At 45.3% G+C, this 23,632-nt stretch overlaps 5 protein-coding genes across 18 annotated transcripts in view; 4 read left to right on the top strand and 1 right to left on the bottom strand.

Annotated features, from left to right (window-relative positions):
* The window catches only part of LOC116432708 (protein kinase C-binding protein NELL1), an 85,463-nt gene extending 73,568 nt beyond the window's left edge, over window positions 1-11,895 (top strand). For 6 of the 9 annotated variants that reach the window (XM_076368309.1, XM_076368306.1, XM_076368299.1 and 3 more), the window contains 2 exons: window positions 276-325; window positions 3,132-11,895. In XM_076368309.1, the coding sequence (XP_076224424.1) occupies window positions 276-325; window positions 3,132-3,954 (873 nt within the window). In that variant the 3' untranslated portion in view covers window positions 3,955-11,895. Of the gene's footprint in view, window positions 1-275; window positions 326-2,189 lie in introns of all 9 variants that reach the window. The other 3 variants (XM_076368316.1, XM_076368324.1, XM_076368318.1) reach the window with 3 other exon arrangements.
* Window positions 1-23,632, bottom strand: part of LOC116432686 (uncharacterized) — a 240,693-nt gene that overhangs the window by 134,430 nt on the left and 82,631 nt on the right. The window lies entirely within an intron of this gene.
* LOC116432684 (uncharacterized) lies at window positions 12,763-15,510 on the top strand. Of its 2 annotated transcripts, none has more exons than XM_031989902.2 (6): window positions 12,763-12,997; window positions 13,325-13,485; window positions 13,654-13,791; window positions 14,165-14,375; window positions 14,839-14,983; window positions 15,053-15,493. In XM_031989902.2, the coding sequence occupies exons 1-6, from the start codon at window positions 12,913-12,915 to the stop codon at window positions 15,243-15,245; spliced, it is 933 nt and encodes a 310-aa protein (XP_031845762.2). In that variant the 5' UTR covers window positions 12,763-12,912; the 3' UTR covers window positions 15,246-15,493. The 2 variants fall into 2 exon arrangements, with proteins under 2 accessions (XP_031845762.2, XP_031845763.2); XM_031989903.2 differs by lacking the exon at window positions 12,763-12,997 and adding an exon at window positions 13,005-13,259 and having other exon boundaries at window positions 15,053-15,510.
* Window positions 15,627-20,219, top strand: LOC116432680 (mitochondrial amidoxime-reducing component 1). 3 transcript variants are annotated; one of them, XM_031989894.2, is made up of 8 exons: window positions 15,627-15,816; window positions 16,307-16,647; window positions 17,617-17,975; window positions 18,342-18,593; window positions 19,111-19,234; window positions 19,309-19,514; window positions 19,610-19,681; window positions 19,819-20,215. In XM_031989894.2, the coding sequence occupies exons 2-8, from the start codon at window positions 16,633-16,635 to the stop codon at window positions 19,973-19,975; spliced, it is 1,185 nt and encodes a 394-aa protein (XP_031845754.1). In that variant the 5' UTR covers window positions 15,627-15,816; window positions 16,307-16,632; the 3' UTR covers window positions 19,976-20,215. The 3 variants fall into 3 exon arrangements, with proteins under 3 accessions (XP_031845754.1, XP_031845755.1, XP_031845757.1); XM_031989895.2 differs by lacking the exons at window positions 15,627-15,816; window positions 16,307-16,647 and adding an exon at window positions 16,684-17,012 and having other exon boundaries at window positions 19,819-20,219; XM_031989897.2 differs by lacking the exons at window positions 15,627-15,816; window positions 16,307-16,647 and adding an exon at window positions 17,027-17,175 and having other exon boundaries at window positions 19,819-20,219.
* On the top strand, window positions 20,713-23,538 carry LOC116432681 (uncharacterized). Its single transcript, XM_031989898.2, has 6 exons — window positions 20,713-21,038; window positions 21,438-21,598; window positions 22,300-22,437; window positions 22,560-22,770; window positions 23,015-23,159; window positions 23,253-23,538. The coding sequence occupies exons 1-6, from the start codon at window positions 20,771-20,773 to the stop codon at window positions 23,407-23,409; spliced, it is 1,080 nt and encodes a 359-aa protein (XP_031845758.1). The 5' UTR covers window positions 20,713-20,770; the 3' UTR covers window positions 23,410-23,538.

Raw genomic sequence — 23,632 nt, 5'->3', positions numbered from 1 at the left:
TCCGAAGTTTCACGATCTCGCCAGCAAAAACATTTCAAACTCATAGTAGTCCAATGGAGAAACGATGAAAAATGATCAATGAGATGCTCGTAACGAACGATTCTTCAGGTTTAGTGAACGGATGGACGTGGATGGGTGGGCTGATGTGCTGAGCAACGCTAAATAACACGAAAACAGTGCAGCGAATGCTATAATCGTTAACCATGTGAAATTTTAACCCCGCCACATTGCCCGTGACGACTAACCTGATAGCCTAACGATGGGTATCCTTGCAGGTGCCGTACTGCGCCCAATTGGTGAGCAATAGCGCGTGTTGTGTGCATCGGTAATCACGTCACTTCTACCTCACCTATAATCTCTACCCGCCTATTCTTCTTTTCTTCTCTTTCTGTTTGTTCTTATTGTCTGTTTCGTTTCTCTTATTAATGTGTTTTCTTTGTCGATACGTATCGTTTGATTGTCCACGACTGATCTCTCGGGCTCGAGTGCTTCCGTTTCTACTCCCGCCTGCTTGGGTAGCTGTTTAGTACTGGTACCGGACCCACTCCCACACTCCACTGCTTGTATCTTTCCGTTCTATCTTCTTTTCATTTGACTTTAGATGATTATAGAGATCCGCGTGTCCCCTGTTAGTGGTCTTCTCGTTCGTATGATCGCCGCACGCTGGTCACCAGGCTTCCTCTTAACGTTCTCTTGGGCTGCGTTGTATACAGAGATCTGTGTCACGTGTTAGCGAGACTCTCAATTGTTCAATGTCATTCGGTAAACTTTCGAGTTCCCCTTGGAATTTTTTACATAAATTCTCTTGCACTGATCACTGATAATATTAACGTTTGTTATACTTTGGTAAACGATATCGCTAGAGTTTGAAGGATTTAGTGAGACACACGTGGCGTAGATTATACTTAACGGAGCGTCAAGAGTTTCTCAACTATGAGGGTGAATCGCGAGCACGTCGCATGTTTCACACATTGACATCTTGTCAGGGATGTTCTTGATCGACGCATCGATTTTTCTGAACATTCGGTATGAATTATTTATTTTCCAATCGTACGATTTCCTTAATGAATATCAAGAAATTCGGGATTGAGATCCGTGATTAAGATTTACTTGAAACCTTCCGCGAGTGTTATTGGAATTCCAGTGAAATCGAGATGGCAGCTGCTTTCGACGATCCGTTTCATTTCAGTCGGAACGGTAGTTTCTTCTTTGCAAAGCGTTCAGAAATTTTAAGTAGTCGCGCGAGCTGATCGATCGATCGATCAAGAAACGTATGGGTCCTCTGGTAAAATGGCTGACGAGTGCACGTTTATAAAACTCTCGCATGCGCCGACTCACCCCACACTCTCACTGACTAAAAAGAAAAAAGAAAAATACTAACGACTCACTCGACTCGATTCTCTCACGAAAGGAATCAAAAGAACTCGCACACACTTTGGGGCGCACTGTCGTACGCAGTTTATACAGATCACCGCTGGCCGGTTCTTTCTTTTTTTATTTGTTTGGCATCGGTCGCGGGGGGCGCACGGCGCACGTGGTGACAGACACACACACAATGGGAAAAAGTTCAGGAAAGGAACACACAGACTGCATTTTGATTCGTTTACTTTGTTTATTTTGTTGATTATGTTTTTGGTTACACTTGAGCCTCTTTTGCACCCTCCTCTGATCTGCATTCGAGATTCGATAGAAGCACCAAGAGTCTCTTTCTCTGTCTCTCTCTATCGAGTGTTGTCCAGCAACGATTCCGGCAAGGATGAACAGTCTGTAAAACTTCTATTTACAGATAGTGGAAAATTATGGGTATAAACGAACAATCCAACGGTTCCACCGAGCATGAAACTGTAACTGAATCATTTCGATGAAGATGAAAGAACGTAGACTCCTCTGCAATCTATAAGGCCTAGACAATTTGAGATCCTGATCGCTCGGGGCTTGTGATAATTTCTGGTAAAGAATCGTAACTTGAGAATTGTCGAAACGTCTGGCCAAGTAGAATTCCGTAGAAGCTTCCTTGCCGCGTCGAGACTACCTTGCCGGAACCGCTGCGAAAGTAGTGCCTAGACACGTTGTCGTCAGGTGTCAGATACATACTATGGAAATTCATTGTTTTGTCCCCCCAACTGTAAGCATGATTGTCGTTAAGAATTATTGTAAACTGTGATCGTGAAGCAAACAATTTGCCCAAGTGACGCGCCGCTAGTCCGGTGGGTGAGAACGCCAGTGTCCGGGCCGGGCGCAGACATCACGAGAGGATGTACGCACGTGATAGCAGGGATCATTCGCATCGAATTCTCCGCACCGGGATTACCGAGCCGCCGAACGAAACAATGAATTGCATATTATGTGGAGGATTACCTAGTCTCCCTTCCGCGATGCGAAAAGTCTTGGACTAGCGACACCGCGTGTCCAACATGGCGGCCACCCGAAACGACTTAGATGGCACAGCTTCTTCCTCTCAAATCCTTCGCGGAACTTTGATCGTTCAGGGATATACAGGCACACACGCTATCATCACTTGACCACTTTTAGCTCCGGGACGAGTATACCAAGTTTATCTTCCAAATTCTTGAATAGAAGCTTCCTCGTTGAACGCTACGCTAAATGATTCCGATGACAGGACATTCCGGGATTACACGATGTAGTTACACAGCTCCCACTTGAATACACCAGGCATGTCCAACGTTCGCGCTGTTATCTAATAGAGCAGAGTGGACATCCTCCTCGCGTCACCTACAGTTTCTCCTGCTTTGCTTCCATCTCTACAGACCATCCTCTAACCTCTTCCTTCCATTTCCCCCAGGATCAATCTACTCTGTTTTAGTAAATAACAAGAGCAAATCGCAACTAGACGATACTTTGCCAAGCAAGCCACGCCTTCCGTCTCACGTGGCTAGCCAAGAACAGTTCTATCCGCGAAAGCCGGGGCACGCCTGGACACACGCGCACCTGAACCGATCCCCAATCACAGATCCCGAACAATTCGCAACAACACGCGACAGCATGAAGGAGGCGCAGTGTCCCAAGACTTTTCGCGGTGCCGGAGAAGGAAGCGAACGCGAAAGACGAACGAAAGAACGGTGATCCGCGTCCATGTCCGCTAACCCAGTGTCCAACGAAACTCTCCGTAGGACGGGCAGCTATGCTGCAGCTACGATTACGGCTGCGCTGGCGATCTGGGCGACAACGAGCAGCAACGTCCTCCAGTCGTTGTTCCTGAGCCTGTCGTACGCGGTCTACCGGGCCCTGCGGGGCTACCGTTGGCAGACGGTGCACCGGAAGCAGCTGTACCAGCGGTTACCGCTCCTACCGGCGGCGGCGCGACGCTCGCCGGCGCCTACCTTCTGTCGCCCTCGTCTTCTTCCTCGTCCGCCGTCACCGGCGGCGGTCCCAGTCCGGCCAGAAAAGTCCACTGGACACTGCAAACCGCGGTCCAGCCGAAGCCCCAGCAGCTGCAGCAGAGAGACGACCGACGCGCCCGGGCGCAGCAACAGCAGCAACCGGTCGCCACGGCCACAGCCAGGTACCAGGTGGTCGCCGGAGCCGCGTCGACGTCGCCGACGCAGCCCCAGCGCGCGACCACCGCGGCGTCGTCGCCGGCGTCGGCGTCGACGACAACCAAGCTGCCTGTCAAGCATCAAGAAGCCAAGCCCGAGCTGCCGTCGCGCCGGCAGCGCGGCAAGCCAGCTGGCAGCCTCGCGGCAGCTCACCGGAACAACGTCTCCTCGTCTTCTTCTTCTCCTTCGTCCCCGTCCTCCTCGCCCCCGCTCGCGATGCTGCCTCCGACGGAGCTGGACTCGGAGGACGAGGGATCGTCGAGCACGGCCGCCGACGGCATCGTGCGCAACGAGTACCGTCAGCCGGCGGCCGGCCGGCGACGCAGGAGCGGCGACAGCGCCGAGCCAGTGGCGCGGGACAGCGCCACTTGAGCCCCGCGTAGCCGCGGACAGCTAGAAGAGACAGCAATCAGCATTGGCAAGGCATTCCAGGGGGTGTAGATGCTACACGGGGTATAGCCGGATGATACGTTAGCGAGCGGAGACGCGTTCTCCAGATTGGCCAGCCTCGCCCGGTCCGATCCGGGCGGCCGCGCGTTGAGGGCGAAGGGGACTAGAGGAGCGAAGCCAGCCGGCCAGGGGAAGGCACGTCCAACGGCGAGGCTCCTGTCGGAGAAAGGTTCCAGGCTGGAAGAGGACACTCCTTTCTGTCGGCTCGTCGCGTGGTCCTCGACACAGCTCCAACTTCCATGGTTTAGCGCCGCGTTCACAGGAGGGACACTTTCACCGGGGGTCCATCGTCCGCGCCGGCCGGGCTGACAGTGGTGACACGACGCGGTGGTGGTGCTGGGGTGAACGGTCCTCGGAGGACGATCGGTGTGAGCCGGGCCTCAACTTCTAGTCCGTTTTAGAGTCGCTGTTTCGGATATGGGGACGGTGTTCGGCGAAAGAGAGCGTCGCGACCGTTCAGATTCGAGGAGGATCGGCCAGTCCCCTATCGGGACGCTCGGCGCGGTGGGCTGCGGTGATCGGCGATCGTTCTCGATCACCGTTAGCGGAGTATCTGGTGCCAAAAACGAGCCCGCCAAGCCGCCGCCGACATGTTCCTCTTCCGTCTGAGTGAACCAGAGGCGGATAGGATATCGAACAGCGCGCACGGACTTTCTTTCCTTCTTTTCTCTTCCTCGTTTCTCTGTTTCGCTGTTCTCTTGATTGGGGAAAGCCCTGCGCGTCGTCGGCACCGATCGAGATCGAGGTCCTTCGCGCGGCTGACGCGTGTCGGATCGAGCCCTCGCGTAACAGTCACGACCTCGGGCGGAAACAGGCAGCCGGACGGCCGCGGAGAATCGAGAAACTGAGCCCGACAGAGGCGCGTCCTCTTTCGCGAACTGAGCGAAAGGAGCGCGCTTCGCCGCGAATTCTTCGCCCCCCCTCCCTCGCCGCCCCGGACTCCTTGTTTCGGCGTGTTTCATTGAACAGGTAGCGCACAATATTTGGGCCTTATAAAGTATATAAAATTGTTCGATGTTCCGCTACGGTGAAGCCTCGTTCTAAATCCGTACTACCGAACGGTTCGGCGAGAGGCGCAACGATGACAGCGGTGTATAATTATCGTAAGGAATTGAATATCCCAACGAGAAGAACAGAGGTTATTTAACATAGGAGAGTTCCGTAATATACTATAATATATACGAATATATATATATATATGAACCAAAATGTATATTATTTATATATATATGTATGTATATGTACATAATGTACATGTAATGTATGTATATATATACATAATGTACATTCGAAAAAGTGGGTGATCCGGAAAACGGAGAAAAAAACCCCCTCTATCGATGTTGAGTATTGCGAATCGAACGGCGGCGACGACTAACGACTTAATGAGAAAGGAAAAATTATTGTAATTATCGATGATCATATCTCGTGACAATATAGAATTGAGACGCTCCCGGTAATCTCTATCGGAAAAGGCTATACACAATCAATTATAGCTCGTGTTTTTTCCTGGCGAAATATAGTCTACGCTTGAAAGTAAAGTTAAGGATCATTTAGGGTACTGATCGGATTGCGTCGTGAGAAATCCATGGTTCCGTAGGTGAACGAGCACAGGCGATCGTATTGGTTCAGTTTCTCTGGTTCCGGACGCCGCTGGCCTGGTCTATGCCTGATCCAGGGTGTCGAGTTGATCATCGAACGCGCAAAAACCTGTGCCACCGCGGCTTACAAGGCCTTGGCCCTTGGACACTTTGCATGACGAGCATCGGACGTGTCTGATGAACCGTTATATATCTACGCCTCGAGAATCACGCTCGTTTCGTTGGAAATCCATTCGAACGGTCGACGGTTGAAATAGGATCGGCACGCGCCATTTTGAATTTAGCCAAGATCGAAGTCGGGACTAGGTTAAATTTCACCGCGCGCGGACGATTGTCGCGCGTGTAACCACGAATTATTTTGTTAACGACGACGTACGACACGATTATTTATAGAGTATAATTATCGCTAAGAGAGTCAAGTGTTCGGTTAAAGCAATAGGAGTTTATTCGCTCAAGATTGAGGTTAGGTTCACGGAGGACGTCGATTCGAAGCGAATAAGTAATACAACGATAACGAATGATTTTTTGTAGATAGGCATCGACGATCGAATTGAATCCGTGACGGGACGATCGAAATGGAATGGATGGAAACGAAGTGTTCAGATCGCAGACACGTCTGACCGTTCACCATGCCGATTAGGTCTCCTGTTCAATTATTAGTTGTACACCGGACGATGAACGTGCCGGCTCGCTCGAACGATTCTTTATCTCGCTCAACCAAACGCGACCACTACGACTACATTCCTCCTTGATTAACAATAAGTAGGCACTAATGAGAGAAACATATAAATATATAAATATATATATATATAATTATATATATATATGTATTTATAAATGGCAGAAGGAGGAGAAGAAAGAAATCACTAAATAATTATAATAAATGGATGAACTAAATAAATGAGTAAAAGTATATATATATGATATGTATATTATATATATTATATATTTATATATATTATATATAATATATTTATATATATAAAAGAAGAGAGAGAGAGCACGAGTATATATACGTGTATATATACGTGTATGTATAACGGTGATGTACTCGAGTGAATTATAGATATTATAACCAAAACTCCTTCACCGGAAGCAAACGAAGTGTACGGGAGGCGTGTGTGTAACAATGCATTCGGGGGTTCATCAGTAATCGTTTGTTCAATGTGCAATAACGTAAACGGAATTTATTTGTGAAAGGAGACTCCTATTGATCGCGAATCGATCGTTCAGGCTGCACGGTATTTCGTTTAGCTCGCGTGGCTGTCGTTCGCCACACTTTATTCATTCGTTACCACCCGACTGCGAACGTTTGTGTTAAAATCTTCAAACACGTACGAGTGATCATTGCTCTTTATACTCAATCGATTCGGCTTTTCTTTGCGGTTTCAACTACTTCTTTCCGTTCGTTTCACTTTTTGGATCGATTCGAAACAGATGACGACGATGGAAATTTTCATAGATGCTCGCAGTCCACTCGTTACCAGTGAACTAAAACCAATAAGAAGGGGTAGCGTACACCTTCTTCGTGTTAGCTTTCCCAGATCGTTTTAGGGTGCGACTAAGTCACTCGGAACTTACGTTCGTCAGTTAAGCTGCCCAGTATCTAACTGTAAGCAAAACGGTGGTAGACCGAGCAACGCCATGTTCGATACATCAGGCCTAAAGTTAAATGTATTGTACGACCTGTTTGCCACGTAAACAACGATTAAAGTTATCCCGCGACCACTGCAGTTCGTCGACTCCCCGAGTCGAGGGCTACGGAACAAACGAGACGTGTCGGCGAACAGTCATGCGGCCATTGGTCCAAGCAAGCACGAAGCGGTAAACAATTGTTTCGCCGTTATTTAGGTTCGATGTGCAACGATTATGGCGTTCGTTCGTTCGTTTCGTTCCTAATCTCTCGTTCGCGAAGACGTTGATCGATGAAACGGACGCATCATTTTTCATTTGTGAATCTGTTATCCGTTCCTTTGAACGGTACTTCTACAGAGAACAATTTAAAGGATCGCTATTTTGTGTAAAACACTCAACTGCTACTCAACTGCTGTACAAATACAAATACTTAATTGCTCGGCGAACGACTGGAGACGATTAGGAACGATCGGCGAACGGTTCGAAGCGAGTTAGAGGACGAACGAGATAGACTTGAGCCTTAAAGCCCTTCGTGCACGCGGCCGGACAACGCGCGAACGCTATTAAAGGCGCGGCGATGCCGACGTGGGGCGTGCGACGGCCTGAATAAAATCATATTAATTAATATTAATAACGACTACTAACGCTGTGTTGCTCCTGGTAACTGTATATAGACGTGTAATGTTCTAGTAACAGCCATTAGCGGGGCCGTACGATTATACATATTATACATAACACACAGAACATATTATAAACGCGACCTATCGAGGCTAATCTCGACATGCGATATTTGACTGCATTGAAACAAAAAAAAAAAAAATTATGAGAACGAAACGAATAAACGTAAACAGCAACGTGTAACACGAATTTACTGACGAACGGATGGATGATGCTGCTGCCGACGCGGACGATGATAACGCCTGGAGTGCGAGTCGGGGAGAGAGAGAGAGGGAGAAGAAGAGAGAGACACAGAGAGAGAGAGAGAGAAAATCCACGAAGAAAATGAAGCTCCACGAGTCATCGAGTCATTAGAAACGCTAAAAAATGATCAATTCAATCAAATACTCCTCTTTCTCTCTCACTGTCTCTCTCCGCCCTCTTTCTCACCTCTCTTTCTATTTCTCTCTCTCTCTCTCTCTCTCTTTCTCTCTTTCTCTCTCTCTCTCTCTCTTTTCTTTCTCTCTCTGCTACTCACTCTTCCTCTCTTCCGTTCTCTTCGTAGCGTTCCTCGCATCCGCCGGACCGAGAACGGGACGAAGAGGACCGGCGCGCCGTGCCGTAAACCTAGTATACAATTAAACTACGAATAATAGATCGTATTACCTATTGTATTATCGATAATCGTGTTAAGCATTTACGACGACTAATCTCGTGGATCGAGGGAGGAGGGGCGGGACCAGGCGAGGCCGGGACATCCACGGGTCGACCTGTTCAGGTTCGAGAGCGGATCGAAAGCGCGACGTCGGGAAGACGAAACTAAGGGTCGCCGAGGAATCGGACACCATTCGGCAGCTCGGAGATCGTTAAATATCATTTCCGCGTGTTCGGACGAGAGGTTACGACGAGCGGAGTGGCTCCGTCGCCGACCGACGGCACTCGCGGCCGCACTTTGATACGAGCGTAGATTAATAAGACTGTTCCAGGGACGTTTAATCTTTGCAACGAAGCGACAAAGTTCCCTCGCGACCTGGGGGGATCCACTTTTTTTTAGAAGCATCGCCTAGAGGCATCCGCGGATGTCCCCTCATCGATCGTTCCTCATTGAGGCTGTATCCCCGAAGAACCGAGGACACATCATCATCGTCACGAATCCTCGGGCGACGAGCCACTCGCCTCGCGTTGCTCCTCGTTCGAGTCAGAGGAGCTAGACAGACAGGCCTCGTGATCAGGTAGGTAGGACGGTGGACGGGTCTCCTGCGATGAATCGATTCAAACGAGGGCCTGGCTAGGGACAAAGTTGCGTTCCCATCGGTTTCAACTTGTCCCGTGGTTTCGAATGGTTGATAAAAAGCTTCCGAGTCGAACGAGATGTATCCCTGCCAAGGCGGACGAATGTTCGGTGAACAGCAAAGCAAGTGGGAACGTAGCTTAAGAAATGCCAACCGGTGCGAATAACCGACCCAATTAATTGGTGCTCACACTGTACTAGTCGCGCGTCGCGCTATCGCGCCGTGAGAACCTCTGTCTCGCTGTACTGCGCGTAACGAAAGGTGGGGGAAAGGAGGCGGGGCCGCGCGTGCGCTCTGTTTGGCTCGGTTCGTCCTGGGACGAGCGTACGGACACCTGAACGGAGCCGATGTCGCGTCTCCGAGTTGCACAGCGTTCACCGGTCGCCTCGTGTATCGGTTCAAAGAGAGAAATCGAGCGGAATACCGTGGATGAACGGGAGCTGGACCCAGCCGGCGGCAAGAGCTCAGGAGAGACGGAGGAAACGAATAAGCGAACTCTAAACGGACTGTCAGAAACAGTAATTAAGGAAACACCAAACAGCCGGAGGACTTCTTTTATAGTGTTACCTAATATTAATAATAGTTTACCGTTACTCCTGACTACTACTACTACTAGTACGCCTAATTACTGTACCGAAGTAAACTACTACAACGACTACTAGTAAGCGCTTAATTAAAAGAGGAGGAAAGAGGATAAGGAGGAAAAAATATGTCGGGAAATAGACGAAAGGGGGAGGGTTGGGGGGGAGAGGGAGACGGATTGTTCAACTGAATGAGATCTACTAAAAAAAGCCAGCCTAGTCCCAGTTTAATCTCTGCTAAACCGTAGACGTTACTACCGTTACTATCCTACTGGCACTAATGTTACTATCATCGTCACTGTTCCGTTCGATTGTCATTGCGCGTGAACGCCGGTGTCCTTGGCTCACTCCCGTGATCCCCTGTCGTCTTCGAGGCACCGGGACACGATGCTTAAGACTTCCCGATTCGAAGGAATCTCTTAATTGAAACTTTGCTCTCCTTGTTGGCTGGGTTCCGAACAAAATGTCTTCTTCTACGCGACGGTCTCGATCGTTTAAGTTTCCCCGGTGCCTCGGAAACTCGGAGAGATCCTCGTCGAAGGGCGTCACGCGGAGCAACCGGCGGATCGCTGTCCAATCGAGCGTCGTGCACACCCACGACACTAAAGAAAAAAATGAATCAAGCGAGGCGCTGCTAGTGTCTACCGTCGAATTAGACTCGCTAGTGGCTGGCGCTATCGTCACTGCCGGGACTATCATCGTCATCTTTGTTCATTCGGTCATCCGATCAGGGTACAGGCGGCGGGCGGCCGTGGACGTTCGAGTTACCAATTGTTAATCAGTGCTGGTAACGTTAATACCTCCGTTCGTTATTACCCTAACAGAGCAAAAAGATTCTCGATGAATCAATTTTCACTTAAGAGTCCGCGGAGATCTGTACCTAAACACTGATTCATACTATATCTACCTTGAAACAAAAAACAAAGTATCGGTTCGGTGAATTCTTCATAATTGGCATTCTTTGAACCAAATTAAAGCGACAACCAATTAAGCGACCCATCGCGGAGAACACCCGATTCGGTGAAATCACAGATGATCGATAATAGTTTGAAGATATATATCTTAGGTTCGGTAACTTTTTTCCAGTTATCATTCGGATCCTCGTTCGAGCGATCGAGAATCGTTGCCAGACCTAATTAACAATTGACGCGAGAGAACCCCACGGCTACGTCCATCGCGTTTCCATGCTTGTTGTGCGACGAATGTTTCTATGTACGTGTACAACGTGTATAACTTGATAGCCTACAGAACAGGGACGGATCCAGATTCTGAACACTGAGAGGTGGGGGAAGGCTCGGCGGTCACGTGGCCACAGTCGAAAAGTTCGGGACGGGTATACACACGCGGGTACGCAGGTTTTTCTTTCTCGAAGGAGTTCCAATGATTTCCGAATAGCGTATCGGTGCTAAATCTTTCGTCGGTCGATAAACTTCAATTCAGAGATTCTTCTCGTTCGTTCTTATCGTTTTCTCTTGTTCTATTGTTCACGCACGGTCCACGAGATTTCCCGCCTTCCCCCTACCGGCGCACCTGCTGGACCCGCCCTTCGCCTACGAATTATTGTACGATAACAGCCGTGTTGTAAGAGTGTAAGGGAGTTGATTTTCTAGTCAGGTACGAGTTACGAAGTCTAACTTTACGTTTTTCGGGCAGTCAGTAGTTTTTACATCGCTGTGAATATGTAAGATGTTTTAACGTTTCTTTCTCGTTTCTGTTCGTTTTTATTCTTCTCTTTCGTTTCGAATCGAGCGCGTCTCGTGAACGTTTCACCAGCGAACCGTATGAGAGACATAAGTATACACGCGTACACACCGACCGGCGCGTGCACACGTTCACCAGCTCATACACGAACACACGGAAATTTACCGATAGACGACAGGGACGACGAGTATAAGATACGATTTCGATTTACTATATTAATTACGAATTAATTCTTCTTACTCTTATTATGATTACTATGATTACTGCGAGACTATTATGATTATGATTATGGTTATTATTGATTACTACCATCGTCGATTATTAGTTAACTATCACTACAGTCATATAATACCTTTGTAAATGAGAATCAAGACACTGACGGCTAGGGAAAAAACTTAATAAATTGAAATTCTATTAACCCAAATGCGTTCCATCGATTTATTCCGTTTAATCTCCTCGTTTCTTTCCAGATTCAGATTGAAACGACTCGAATTCGATCGAATTGGTACAGTTTTTGTTGTTGTTTCTTCGCGTCGAGGCTTACGAGAGAATGCTCCTTTCTCGGACACGTCGTTAAATCGACGAAGTATCACGTATTGAAATAAACCATCGTTACCGAGGCAGTTTGAATACTTAATATCCTTAGATAATTTCATACGAGCTGCGAGAACGTAGCTGTCTTCAGTTTATCTTATAATGTCACATTTTCGCAGCGTTACGTTCGGAATTCGTATTCCTCGTTGCAAATGTTCATTGCTTTTACAGTGTGGTAAATAAGTAAAGTACTATAGAACAGTGAAATATGTCGATCAATCTGAACTGCACCAATAAAAACATTCTTAGTCATCGCGAGAAAAGAATTCCAATATTACCATACACAATCTGTTTATTCAGACAAATTAACGAATAAGACATACCTTTAATGGTGTCCAGAAAGAACAACGTTTCTTTATAATCTTTCTATAATATAACATCAAAAGCTATACACATAATTACTAAATGTATAAACACACCAACCAGTGATGGCAACTTTACAAATCGAGAAAACTTGTGTCACTAAATAATACACAATACTCTTCATCCGTCAGTAATTCACTCATCCCTTAAAACATTTTCTACGCTTTGCAGAAAAACAGTAGACATCCGTGACTTCACTTACAAAGTATTAATAAGAGTATGTCGAAGAAAATTCCCTCGAGACACGAATCCGTCGTAAATCGTTCTTTCGTCTCGAAGTAATAAAAATACTGAACAGAGGTAAAATGGTACAGTTGTTTATCGATAGATGCGATCGAGCAAAGATACGTGGTGGGATTGATCTTATAACAGGACAGCTCGCTCGACGGCGAGTCACTCGAGGGGCGATCGCGCGATCGTGCGACCGAGTTCGACACTTTTCAAACTACTTTTCCCGAAGTAGCGAGATCCAAACACCAACGAGATGGCGAAGAACCTGGCGCAGATGACCGTAAAGGAACTTCGGTGTTTCTTGGACTCGTTCGACGTCGTTCTATCGGACTGCGATGGCGAGTCTCAGTTTTCAGTAGCTAATTCGAAATCTCTGTCCAGTGCGTTAAATGTTTGTCATCGGTCAATGCTTAACGCAATGACCGATCTATGATTTACAAGTTGTGAGTTTCCTTTAACGATAGACATTGTTCGGTAAGAGTAGCTGTGTTTCTAAGTGAAGGAGTCGGTCAAAGACATCGCTACGATAAGTAGAAGAGTAAACAAGTAGGAAGTTTCGAGGAATATATGAGAAGATGACAGAACGATCGCAAATAACGGGTACTGAACAGGACAGTGAAGATTCGATTAGAGTAATCAATAGGATCCTTTGGTTGTCCGATCAGGTGTCCTATGGATATTCGACAAATTAATTCCCGGAGCCCTCGAGTCCCTGAAGACGCTCCAGGACTTAGGCAAGAGGATCCAACTAGTGTCCAACAACAGCACGCCGTATTTCAAAGACTACGAGGCGAAAGTGAAGCCCAGTGGCCTGCAGTTTCAACCGGTGAATACTATGCTTCCAAAAATCAATTCTAGCTTCGAATTGTTTACTGCACTTTATCCGGGTTCTATTTAATCTGTCTTCTTACGGTAGTCTGAGACATTTTTGTTAGAGTTGAAGCGAGAAGCTGATCTTCCTGTTGCCACGTGTTTCACATCGATTGTTTCGCAGGCACAACTGACCTTACCGTCAACGGTGATCGCCTGGTACCTGAACAAGATCAATTTCCGCGGCGAAGCTTTCGTCATCGGAAGCCCATCGTTCCGGCAGACTTTGACGGAAGCTGGTATCAAGATGACGCCACCGGGGGTGAGTTCGCTTTCGATGTTTCTCAGTTTTCCGTCTTTCTTAACCAGTTAACCGTGTTTCACGAGTATACAAGTCATCTTGCAACTCTTAATGGTGCTGACTTTTTCAACGATGGATTATTTATTTCTCGAGACAAACATGTAATTCTTCCTCGTTTCGCTTTAGTTTTTCGTTAGGATATATTTCAAGTGCACCTGGCCTGCATTTAACGAGTATACACTTCATTATTTGATTTTATTACGCGCACAATGAGAGATTTCTCAAACTAAATTCCACACTTAACTGGTTAAATAACTTCCAGATAACGCAAGAATTACCTTCGACCCCGTCAACTGTAGATAGACTAGTTCACACGGTGCTTGGTTTCTTTCAGTTTCCGGAGATCACAAGGGACGTCTTAGGAACATCGGTAATTAACGCGGTCACAACGGGAGATAGCGATGCGATCGTCCTCGACTACAGTTTAAGGGCCAGCTGGGCGCAACTGACCTACGCGATTAATCGTTTGAAGAAAGAAGACCTTTTGTACTTGAGCGGGACGAAAAGCCGATCGATCCTCGCCGGCCTCAGGAAGGAAGTCTTAGGTTATCGATCTATCAGTTTTTGTTAGGTCCACCGATAAGTAACCTACTTCCGAAAGGGATCGAGGCATTTTCTAGGTTTAACAAGAAAATTCCCTTTACGGACGATTGTTGACATTTTACCGAGATCAAACTGTCATGTTTGTAACATTAAGTCGCAAACAAATGATTTATCTACTTAAACAGCAAGAAATCAGAACACAGTTCCCATATTCTCTATTATTTCAGCATTCGATATCTAATTTGGCATAGTCTGCAGCAGGTTTTGTATACTTTAAACAATCTTCTGCAAAGGGTTAGTAATAATCATAATAATAATGAATTAGATAAATTTTCAAGATTAACAAATTCTAAATAACCGAATGCTTATTTGGTCAGTCGATAATTATATAAATTCGAATGCTTTGAGATTCATTGCATAGTCTCAAAGAACTTCTGTCATTCTGGAGATTCTAATGATTCCTAGGCGCCGGACCTTTGACCGACCTGGTCAGCAGGATGAGCGGAAAGCAGCCGATCGAGTGCGCCAAGCCCAGCAATGTCCTGAGAGAACACCTGATGGACATTTGCCAAGTAAAGGATCCTAAACGATGTCTATTCATCGGAGATTCGTGAGTCGATTGTTTTACGTCTCGTTACCTGCTGTACTTGGTCTGTTCTTAATTACGATGCTTCATTAGAATCGCCACGGACATGACGTTCGCGACCAAATGTGGCTTCCAGAAGCTGTTCATAGAAACCGGCATGGACAACTACGTGGATACGTTGAAAAACGAGGGTACGCAGCCGGATTACTACCTCTCAACTTTGGGTTTGCTGACATCGATCATCGAGTCGGCGTCGAAGAATTCAGCAAAAATGAGGAGCAGTTGACGCGTGGACGAATGGAAACAATGGAGATTGCCAGTGCAGATTTTTTGCTCGCCTCGGAGTCGACGAATCTCCTTGAAGAATGGGGGGATAAAGGTTAAAACTGCAGCGTGGAGATTTCTAGTCGTGGCCTCTGTACCGGAGAAATAATTTATTACCGAACGACCTCTGACATCCGGTTCGTTACCGATTTCTTTTTGGAATAAGTTAAGCCTGAAAATGCGTAAATAAAATATTATGTCACATATTATACATGTAAATGATAATCTGTACAGCCGATCCATGAATAAAAGATTCCGCGACAGGCCACGAATCAATTCGCATTAACATTAACGTGATTGCGACCTTAGCTTGCAGCTAAGCAAATCTAATTTCAAACTTTGTGTCAGTTCACGGATGACCTAATCCAAGAAGTTACGTCACATCTCGCTCGTGTCATACGAAATTGCGTGAAAACAGTTATTACGTGTTTTTAAAAATTTTCCACTATAATTCCAGCATTCATTCCTCGACGATATTACTAAAAGGTCTGGATTAAATCTAGATCATCGCATCCATGTCAAATCCAAATACGGTGAGTCGGGACGGATGACCTATTTTCTCGAAAACAACCATTACGGGATGGCTATAAAACATATGTACACATTCGTGCAAGTAAACACATATAAAAAGAAGAGTTACCAGCTTTTTATGACAAACATTGTCACGTTCGAACTATAATATTAAACTTTGTGTAATGTATCGATACCTGATACATCGGAATAAAATAACTTTGCTTCTTAATTCAGGTATGATTTCACAGTAAGTTTCCAAAAATGTCTGTATTTCTTCGGGAAACGGATAAATCTAGTGAAAAGCTTTCTAGTGCAAAGGGTTGCCTCCACACGAAATTCAGTATACGACTAAAATTGTTGCAGATGTTTGACAATATAAAAGAGACCACCTGGAATTGCCCTAAATATTCAAATCGCTCGTTACTCCGTTCACCCGGCATCATACTCTTCCTAAGCTACGCAAACCGATCAACCTCCTGTTCTTTCCTAATCAAAGTTTTATCTGCATAGAATCTAGACCAGATTAATCTCCCGTGCGGCTCCGCCCTGATAAAAGTTTATCGCGCCAGCTTGAAAAACGGGTCGAAAGGAGCACAATAAGAGGGGACCGCGATGCGGCTGTCTGGCGCCGTTCAGTCAGCTCTCAGCCAGCGACTGATGAACAGCGCAAAATCGCCGACAGCGAAGACTTGCGCCAGACAAGTTGCCGAGGAGGGAGGCGCGATCATTGCATAATACCAGCGGGCGCGCTAGGAGTCGGAAATGATCGAGGCTCGCCGGTGCATCAGCGGCAAAGAGGATCGAAGCTTTGCTTGAGGACGCAGGCAACGAGGATCATGCTCGGACACCCGGTACGTTCACGCCGTTCTCGCTCACTGATCAAATCCCGGTCGACGCGCTGTATTTTACGCCGAATACATTTGAATAGATCTGAACCTGTCGATTCGTGAAAAGAAAAACTGCCTCGACGCTGATATTATTTCGTCACCTTTGACCGGAGCGATAAAAAAATCCTACGTAAAATCAAGGACGAGGTTTCGGTCGAAAAAAGTTTCACCTACGACGCGTATACTTTGAAACGGTGATGAGATTCGCTTGCAATTGTATTTCCTCTGTGTTCTTTCGACATCTTTCCTGTCTGCCGTTAGGAGATAGTGTTTTTTAGACGGAGAGACGCTCGATCGTTCCGGAAGAGTCGGGAAACGAATAATCCGCGGTAAACCTCTTTAACGGGGCAATTCGATTAGGGGAATGATACAATACGTCGCGTGGCCGTGATTCTGATTCGAGTTGGAAATGCATTCGTTTCAGTCGAGGAGACTGTATTCGAAGGCAGCTAGCTGTGTGCAGAAGTGATCACTGTTCACTTGTTGTTTACAGTACGCTAGTTATAATTAATCATGAGCGTGTGGCTGTTAAGTGTTGAGATTTCGCGGAGGCTTTACGAAGCAATTAGGATACGCTTCTGCGAATGATTTATTCCTCTCTTCGTTCGTGAGTTTCGGAGATTAATAAAGCATTATGTAAATTTCGGGGCGGGTAAATGATAAATAAGAGATTCTAGTCTGCGGGTGAATTTTTGAATAAACAAGGTACCTACGGATTCCTTTACCGATCGAAATTCACGTTGACCTATCGAGATCTAATATTCATTTAACGAGAATTTCATCTGTCTTCGAGGAATTTTCGGTCGAAATCGAAAAGCCGAACAGAATTGAATGATACAACTGTTACGCCCGGAAGGCGCACGATTCCATTTCCCCGCGTTTCGCGAATAACCAGGGAAACTGAAAGCATATCTATATCTCATTGGTCTTCAGGACTGGCGGCCCTCGGTGGCGATAACGTGCACTCTCGCAGTGATTCTGGCGGCGGTCGCTTGGAACATGCGGAGGAAGTCCTCGAGCCAGAGCAAGTGCGAGGGAAATGGGAAGGAGACGAAGACAATCAGCGAGATGAACGGCCTCGGCAGCGCGAAACAAAATTCGGACGCGGCTCCTGCTCGGAGCAACGACACGATTCCCGAATTACCGGATCCGAAATGGGTGAAAGTGGGACAAGTCCAAGAATTGTACATCTACCCGCTGAAGTCTGGACGCGGGAGGAACCTCAGCGACTGCAACTTCACCGAATTCGGGATCAGCATCGAAGACGAGAGGAAGTGCACGCTTCGAGACAGGTAAGAGGAGCCACTAATAATTTTTAACGATCCTTTAGAGACGATTTTCACCTGGGCAAGCTGTAATCTCCTCCACTTGAAATCCTTATCGTCGTTTATCACTTGTTAACGTTCATTAACGCGGAGGAGCGAAGTGTTTCGAGTGTTTTGCAGCTCCTTCGAGCCAGTGGCTCTCAGCCTACTTTAATCGCGAATTATTTCACACCTCGACGCGTCTTCCTGACATTGAAACGGCCATTTTAATATCCGTTAATCGTTCTGGGTGTTAATTTAGTAGCCGACGCGTCGGTATGTTCGAAACAGCTGATGTATAGATCCCGTAGACCCCATTCCCGATGGAATTGATGATCATCCACTGTTCACCAGAATGTTTCTAGTGTACAACGAGGAGACCGGTCGCTTCCAGACTGGCAGACAGTATCCAACGATGATCCTGGTGAGCCTGTCGGCGGTGGATGAGGATAAAGTGAAACTGGAAGCCGTAGGGATGCCCAGCGTGGTGTTCAATGTACCGAAATGCGCGGAGGACAACCCTGAAGCTGTTCAGTGTACCATGTGGTGGGGAGAACCAGTTATGTGTATCGATTGTGGACCACAGGCTGCTGAATGGTTGTCGAGGTACGTGGAAATGCTGTTGCGACTTGGCGAGCTTCGCATACGCGAAATTGTACGCGATAATGCTGATAAAGGAAAGCTATAGACGTTTAAAAACACCGTAGCCTATGACACCGCTTGAACACCCTGTAACCACTCCCGCTTCTCTTGCTCACCGATTTTTCGACCCGCCCACTGACCTTGAGAAAGCGCACTTCTAATCCTATTTCCGTTGCAGTGATATAGATAAATATTCATTTGCATAGATACTAATACGGAATAATTAATGCACGGAGAATTTATTACGGAAATGAAGAGTGTTGCGAGTATAATTAGAAAAATGTAATCGCGATAGGGAACTATTTTAAGGTTTAAATTATCTTTAGATATTTCATATTTTTTTACGTATTGCATGTTTTCAACGTGACTTTGAATTTTCGAATTTCCTGTGAAATATAAACATTCGTTAAATATGAAATTGCATGGAATGTAGTCTAGAAATAAGTATCGACAGGACACTGAACAGAATGAAACCTTCCAGATTTTTAACCGGGACGAATTCCGGTCTCCGATTGGGCTGCACGACGCTAGATAGGAGGGACCTGACCACCAATCCATGGAGCAAGTTCATTAAAGTATACAGCACGCTTCAGAATGAAGATACCGTAAGGACAAAGGCTCAGGGTTCATCGAATATTGATATAGATGTTGGCGTACCAACGCGAATACTCTATTTCAGGGTTTGTTCAGCGATTTGGCAGCTTACATGCTAATGGCCACGAAGTCCGTGGACGCGCTGAACGAGAAATTAGATGCACCAGTACCTGCCCTACAGTTCCGTCCAAATATCTTGGTCTCCACGCAGAAGCCGTTCGAAGAAGATAACTGGGAATGGATCAAGATAGGCGAGAAGGCTGTGATTAGGAACGTGAAACCGTGTGCGAGGTCTGAAGTGAAACTGTATTATCTAAATTGCTTGATCATCGAACCAAATTATCAACAATCGACAATTAATATTACGAATATCGCGATTGTTGCAGGTGCAAATTCATTCTAGTGAATCCAGAAACTGGCGACGCGGAGGCTGACGAGCCACTCAGAACCTTGAAGAGGTTTACACTCATTTTTTCTTCAGTTTCACTGTATTTTTGTATTGTCTATATTATCTCCTACGTTACCTCTCTTCTACATTGTTCTATATACTAAATAGTTCTATATACTATATACTAAATCGTGATCCCGTTTTCAGTTTCCGTCAGCCTTCAGATCCAGCGCGACTCGCACTCGAGGGGACAGCGCCAACGATAGGAATCTATTGCGGAGCTTACATCCCTGGGAGAGTGAAAACCGGCGACGATGTATACGTCCACATGGCGGACGACTCGCAGTCAGCGGAGTCATCCTGAGCCGTCCAGTTAGAATTTACAATTTCACGGGAGGAGTTCTCTACCCACTGCCTTCGCTTCCGAGAATAGATAGCGTCACTGATCGTTAAACTGTTAACATTTCCATAATAATACCACGGAAATGCTTCCCGAGATGACAATATGATATACAATTTTCAACGAAGGATTGTTGTTGTTGAATACAAGCGAACACAGTTTCTATGGCTATGATAATCGAAGTATTTGACTCGTTATAGAATAAATATGGTTTTCTACAACTCACAACGATGTTATTCATTCACTTTCGCGTGAAACTGAAACGGAAGGCCGGTGGTATCATTCAGGCGAACCGAATAAGATATTCTCATCGAAATAATGATCCAGGAAGATTGAACGACGTATTCCGCGAATTACGTGAATCCGATCTAGTTTCAAGATATATAATGAATAATGGCAACCATACTATGAAAAACGAATATATCAAACATTCTCTAACAAAATATTTCAATCCTCACTATTATCACTTTCTTACATCTCACAATGTAAACTAGATCTATGCGACGTGTTTATCGCAACGTAAACAAAATGTTTTACAAGCAACAGATTTCCGTTATGGCGAAATAGAAAAACCGAGATCCGATTCGAAGGTTTCAGTGTTAATTCAATATCTCTAAATTCAAATCGGTAGCATATGCGCGTCAACCTGATATTTATTTGAAATCCGACATCGCCACTGCAAAAGTCGCCGGTAACGTAATTGTAAATCTCTTTCTGAATCAGACGGCTTCGAGGTAGCACCACAGATAAGGCGTCGCCATGCTCGTAGCGCGTATTATCGGAAAGTATTATCTAACCCACGCGCGCGAGTTCTTTTTGTGGTTCGGCTCGCACACGGTGTTTCAGTCGAGGTGCGCCAGGCGAGCGAGTTCAATGAGTTGCGCGCATGTGAATGGCATCCACGCTTCCACCCGTAGCTATTCGAGCGACAGCGAAATGTCTGGTCCGAGGAATTTGTCCGAGGTGACGAGGGAAGAGCTGCAGAGGTTTTTGGATTCTTTCGATGTCGTTTTCTCGGATTGCGACGGTGAGTATTGCCTGGCCGTTGGGAGTCATCGATTTAAGAAACGTTCCTTTCACGTGTTGGATGTTTGGGGTTGTTCTGTCAACGCTGGGAGATCAATGAAAAAGAAGTGCATGAACTGCATTGGCATAAAGTGCATTGGCACAGGATTTCTAGGTTGTCAAAGATTCTTTTTATTAGTGGCTCCACTGTTTAGTCGTTCTTGTTTAATTAGTAATACCATTTTAAAGTGGGATTGTAGATGTTGGATCGTTGAATGGAGAATTTCGAAGGAAAAAGATTAGTGGGAAATTTAAATGAAATTTGAGAGATATGTGTGAGAATGGAGAAACGATTGAGAAGATTTTAGGTTGGATTTAATATAATCGTTTCGATTTGGATAATTGATGATCGTTCGATCAGGTGTTCTGTGGATCCTTGAGAAGTCGATCGAGGGATCCATCGAGTGTCTTAAAAAGCTGCAGGATCTCGGCAAAAAAGTCCACCTGGTGTCGAACAACAGCACATTGAGCTTCGATCAATACCAGAAGAAAGTGGAAAAAGGTGGAATGGATTTGAAACCGGTGAGTGATATCTTCGTTTCGTTATTTGAATGTAGGAAAGCTCGAGCATTTCGGAGATCTGTAGAATACCGTTTTAGACGATAAAGCTATTTTTTCTGCTGTTCGCTCGTGAATATATTATTCAGCAGAAGGAGTGAAAAACGATGACTTGTTTGACATATTCCTGTTGAAAAATTCATGAGTCGTGAAGTAAAGAGAATAATTGTTACATACTTATTCCGTTATAATTGCACAATGCAAATCTAATGAAGAAACGCGTGAGAGCGCTACCGTAATTTATGCTGTATAAAAAAAGCGTAGGTTTTAAAACTGTTTCGTTTAGCACATGTAAATATTTGATATAATCGAAAGTGTATTTTCATAATTGCTGAATGTAGAATATTATATGCAATTCCAAATAATTTCGGTTCTGAGTTAAAAATCAATTAAGAAGAATCGACAGGCTAGATTAATAAAGAACAACTACGAAGCTGTACATAAATTCGTCAAGAAAAAAGAATGATATTGAAACTAATAATATTTTCATCGCAATAACTGAATGAAATATCTTCATTCGTTTCAGCTGTACTTATCATGGCACCTCATAAAAATTCGAAAATCACTGCTATAAAGATCCAATCCGAATTGAAATATTTCCAATTCAAACCTGATAGGAATCATCTAACCGCGTGATCGATGTTACACGATTAATTATTCCACAGGAACAACTAATAATTACGTCAAAAGTGATCAGTTGGTATCTAAAGAAGATCAATTTCACCGATGAAGCCTTCGTCATCGCCAGCAGGGCGTTTCGAGACACATTTGCGAGCGCTGGTATCAAAATGACACCGAAAGAAGTGAGTTTTTTTTTTCAATGATATACGAACGAATTATTCTGACGAAAATGTTCGAATCAACTCCGAGCAACCATTGATTTTGAGACGACAGATCAGGTACGAGTAACACTGACACCTTTCAGGTCCCATTGATCGTCGAAAACAACGTTACCGTGTCGGTGAACAACACGTTCAACGTCTCGTCGAGTAAAGCGGTCATCGTTGATTTCTGGTTGAACATCGATTACTCGAAAATGGCGTATGCCATTAATTGCCTGAAGGCCGGAGACACTTTGTTCTTGGCTGGACCAATGGACGAGTGGATCATCTGCGGCGAAGATATGCATATCTTAGGTAACTGATGGACTGCATAAACTATTACCTTTTATTAGATCTGCAAGCGCGAGCGTGCGATTACGTAAGTATATAAGTATATAAAGCACTCTTGATAAAGTTCCAATCATTTGCAAGAACTTCCTTTTTACATGACACTTCAGTTCTCCGATTTTATATACACATTTAAAACAGTTTCATATGATATCCAATAAAAGGTCATTAGCGAGTGAATCTTCGAAAGTTCAGATTTAATGATTCCCAGGCCCAGGACCGATAATCGATCTGCTTAGCACGCAAAGCGGGAAAAAGCCGATCGTATGCGGAAAACCCAGCGCAGCTCTGAAGGATTACATTCTGGAGATATGCGACGTGAAGGATAAAAAACGATGTTTATTTATCGGTGATACGTAAGTTAACTTCTTACAAAGATACATATCGTAATTGCAATGTTTTACAAAGCATTACGTACTTTTAATTTTTAATCGCCGCTGAACTTTTAGACTGCAAACCGACATGAGGTTCGCAAAAGACTGTGGGTTCCAGACACTTTTCGTGGCCTCGGGTCTCGATAAGATAGAGGACGCGTTGCAGAAACCTGAGACACAACCGGACTACTATGTTTCGAGTCTAGGGGCCCTACTGAACACTTTGAACTAGCTATACGACGACCAATAACTTATGTTGTTCTATAATGTTGTGTAATTATAAAAATTTGAATACACGAGAGGCTATTGTGAGAATATTTTATGAAATGAATTTGGATATATTAAATATTTGTAAAGAACAGTTACACCTGCCTTGAAATTATTATAAACCCGTGCGATAACCCAATGTAATCGAGATTAAACATTATACCTAAGTTTCTCCACGTTCATTTTAA

The sequence above is a fragment of the Nomia melanderi genome, chromosome 1 (genome assembly GCF_051020985.1).
Source record: "Nomia melanderi isolate GNS246 chromosome 1, iyNomMela1, whole genome shotgun sequence".
NCBI classification, from domain to species: Eukaryota; Metazoa; Arthropoda; class Insecta; order Hymenoptera; family Halictidae; genus Nomia; species Nomia melanderi.
The sequence above is the reverse complement of the archived record's forward strand: the minus strand, read 5'-3'. Positions and strand labels throughout refer to the sequence as shown.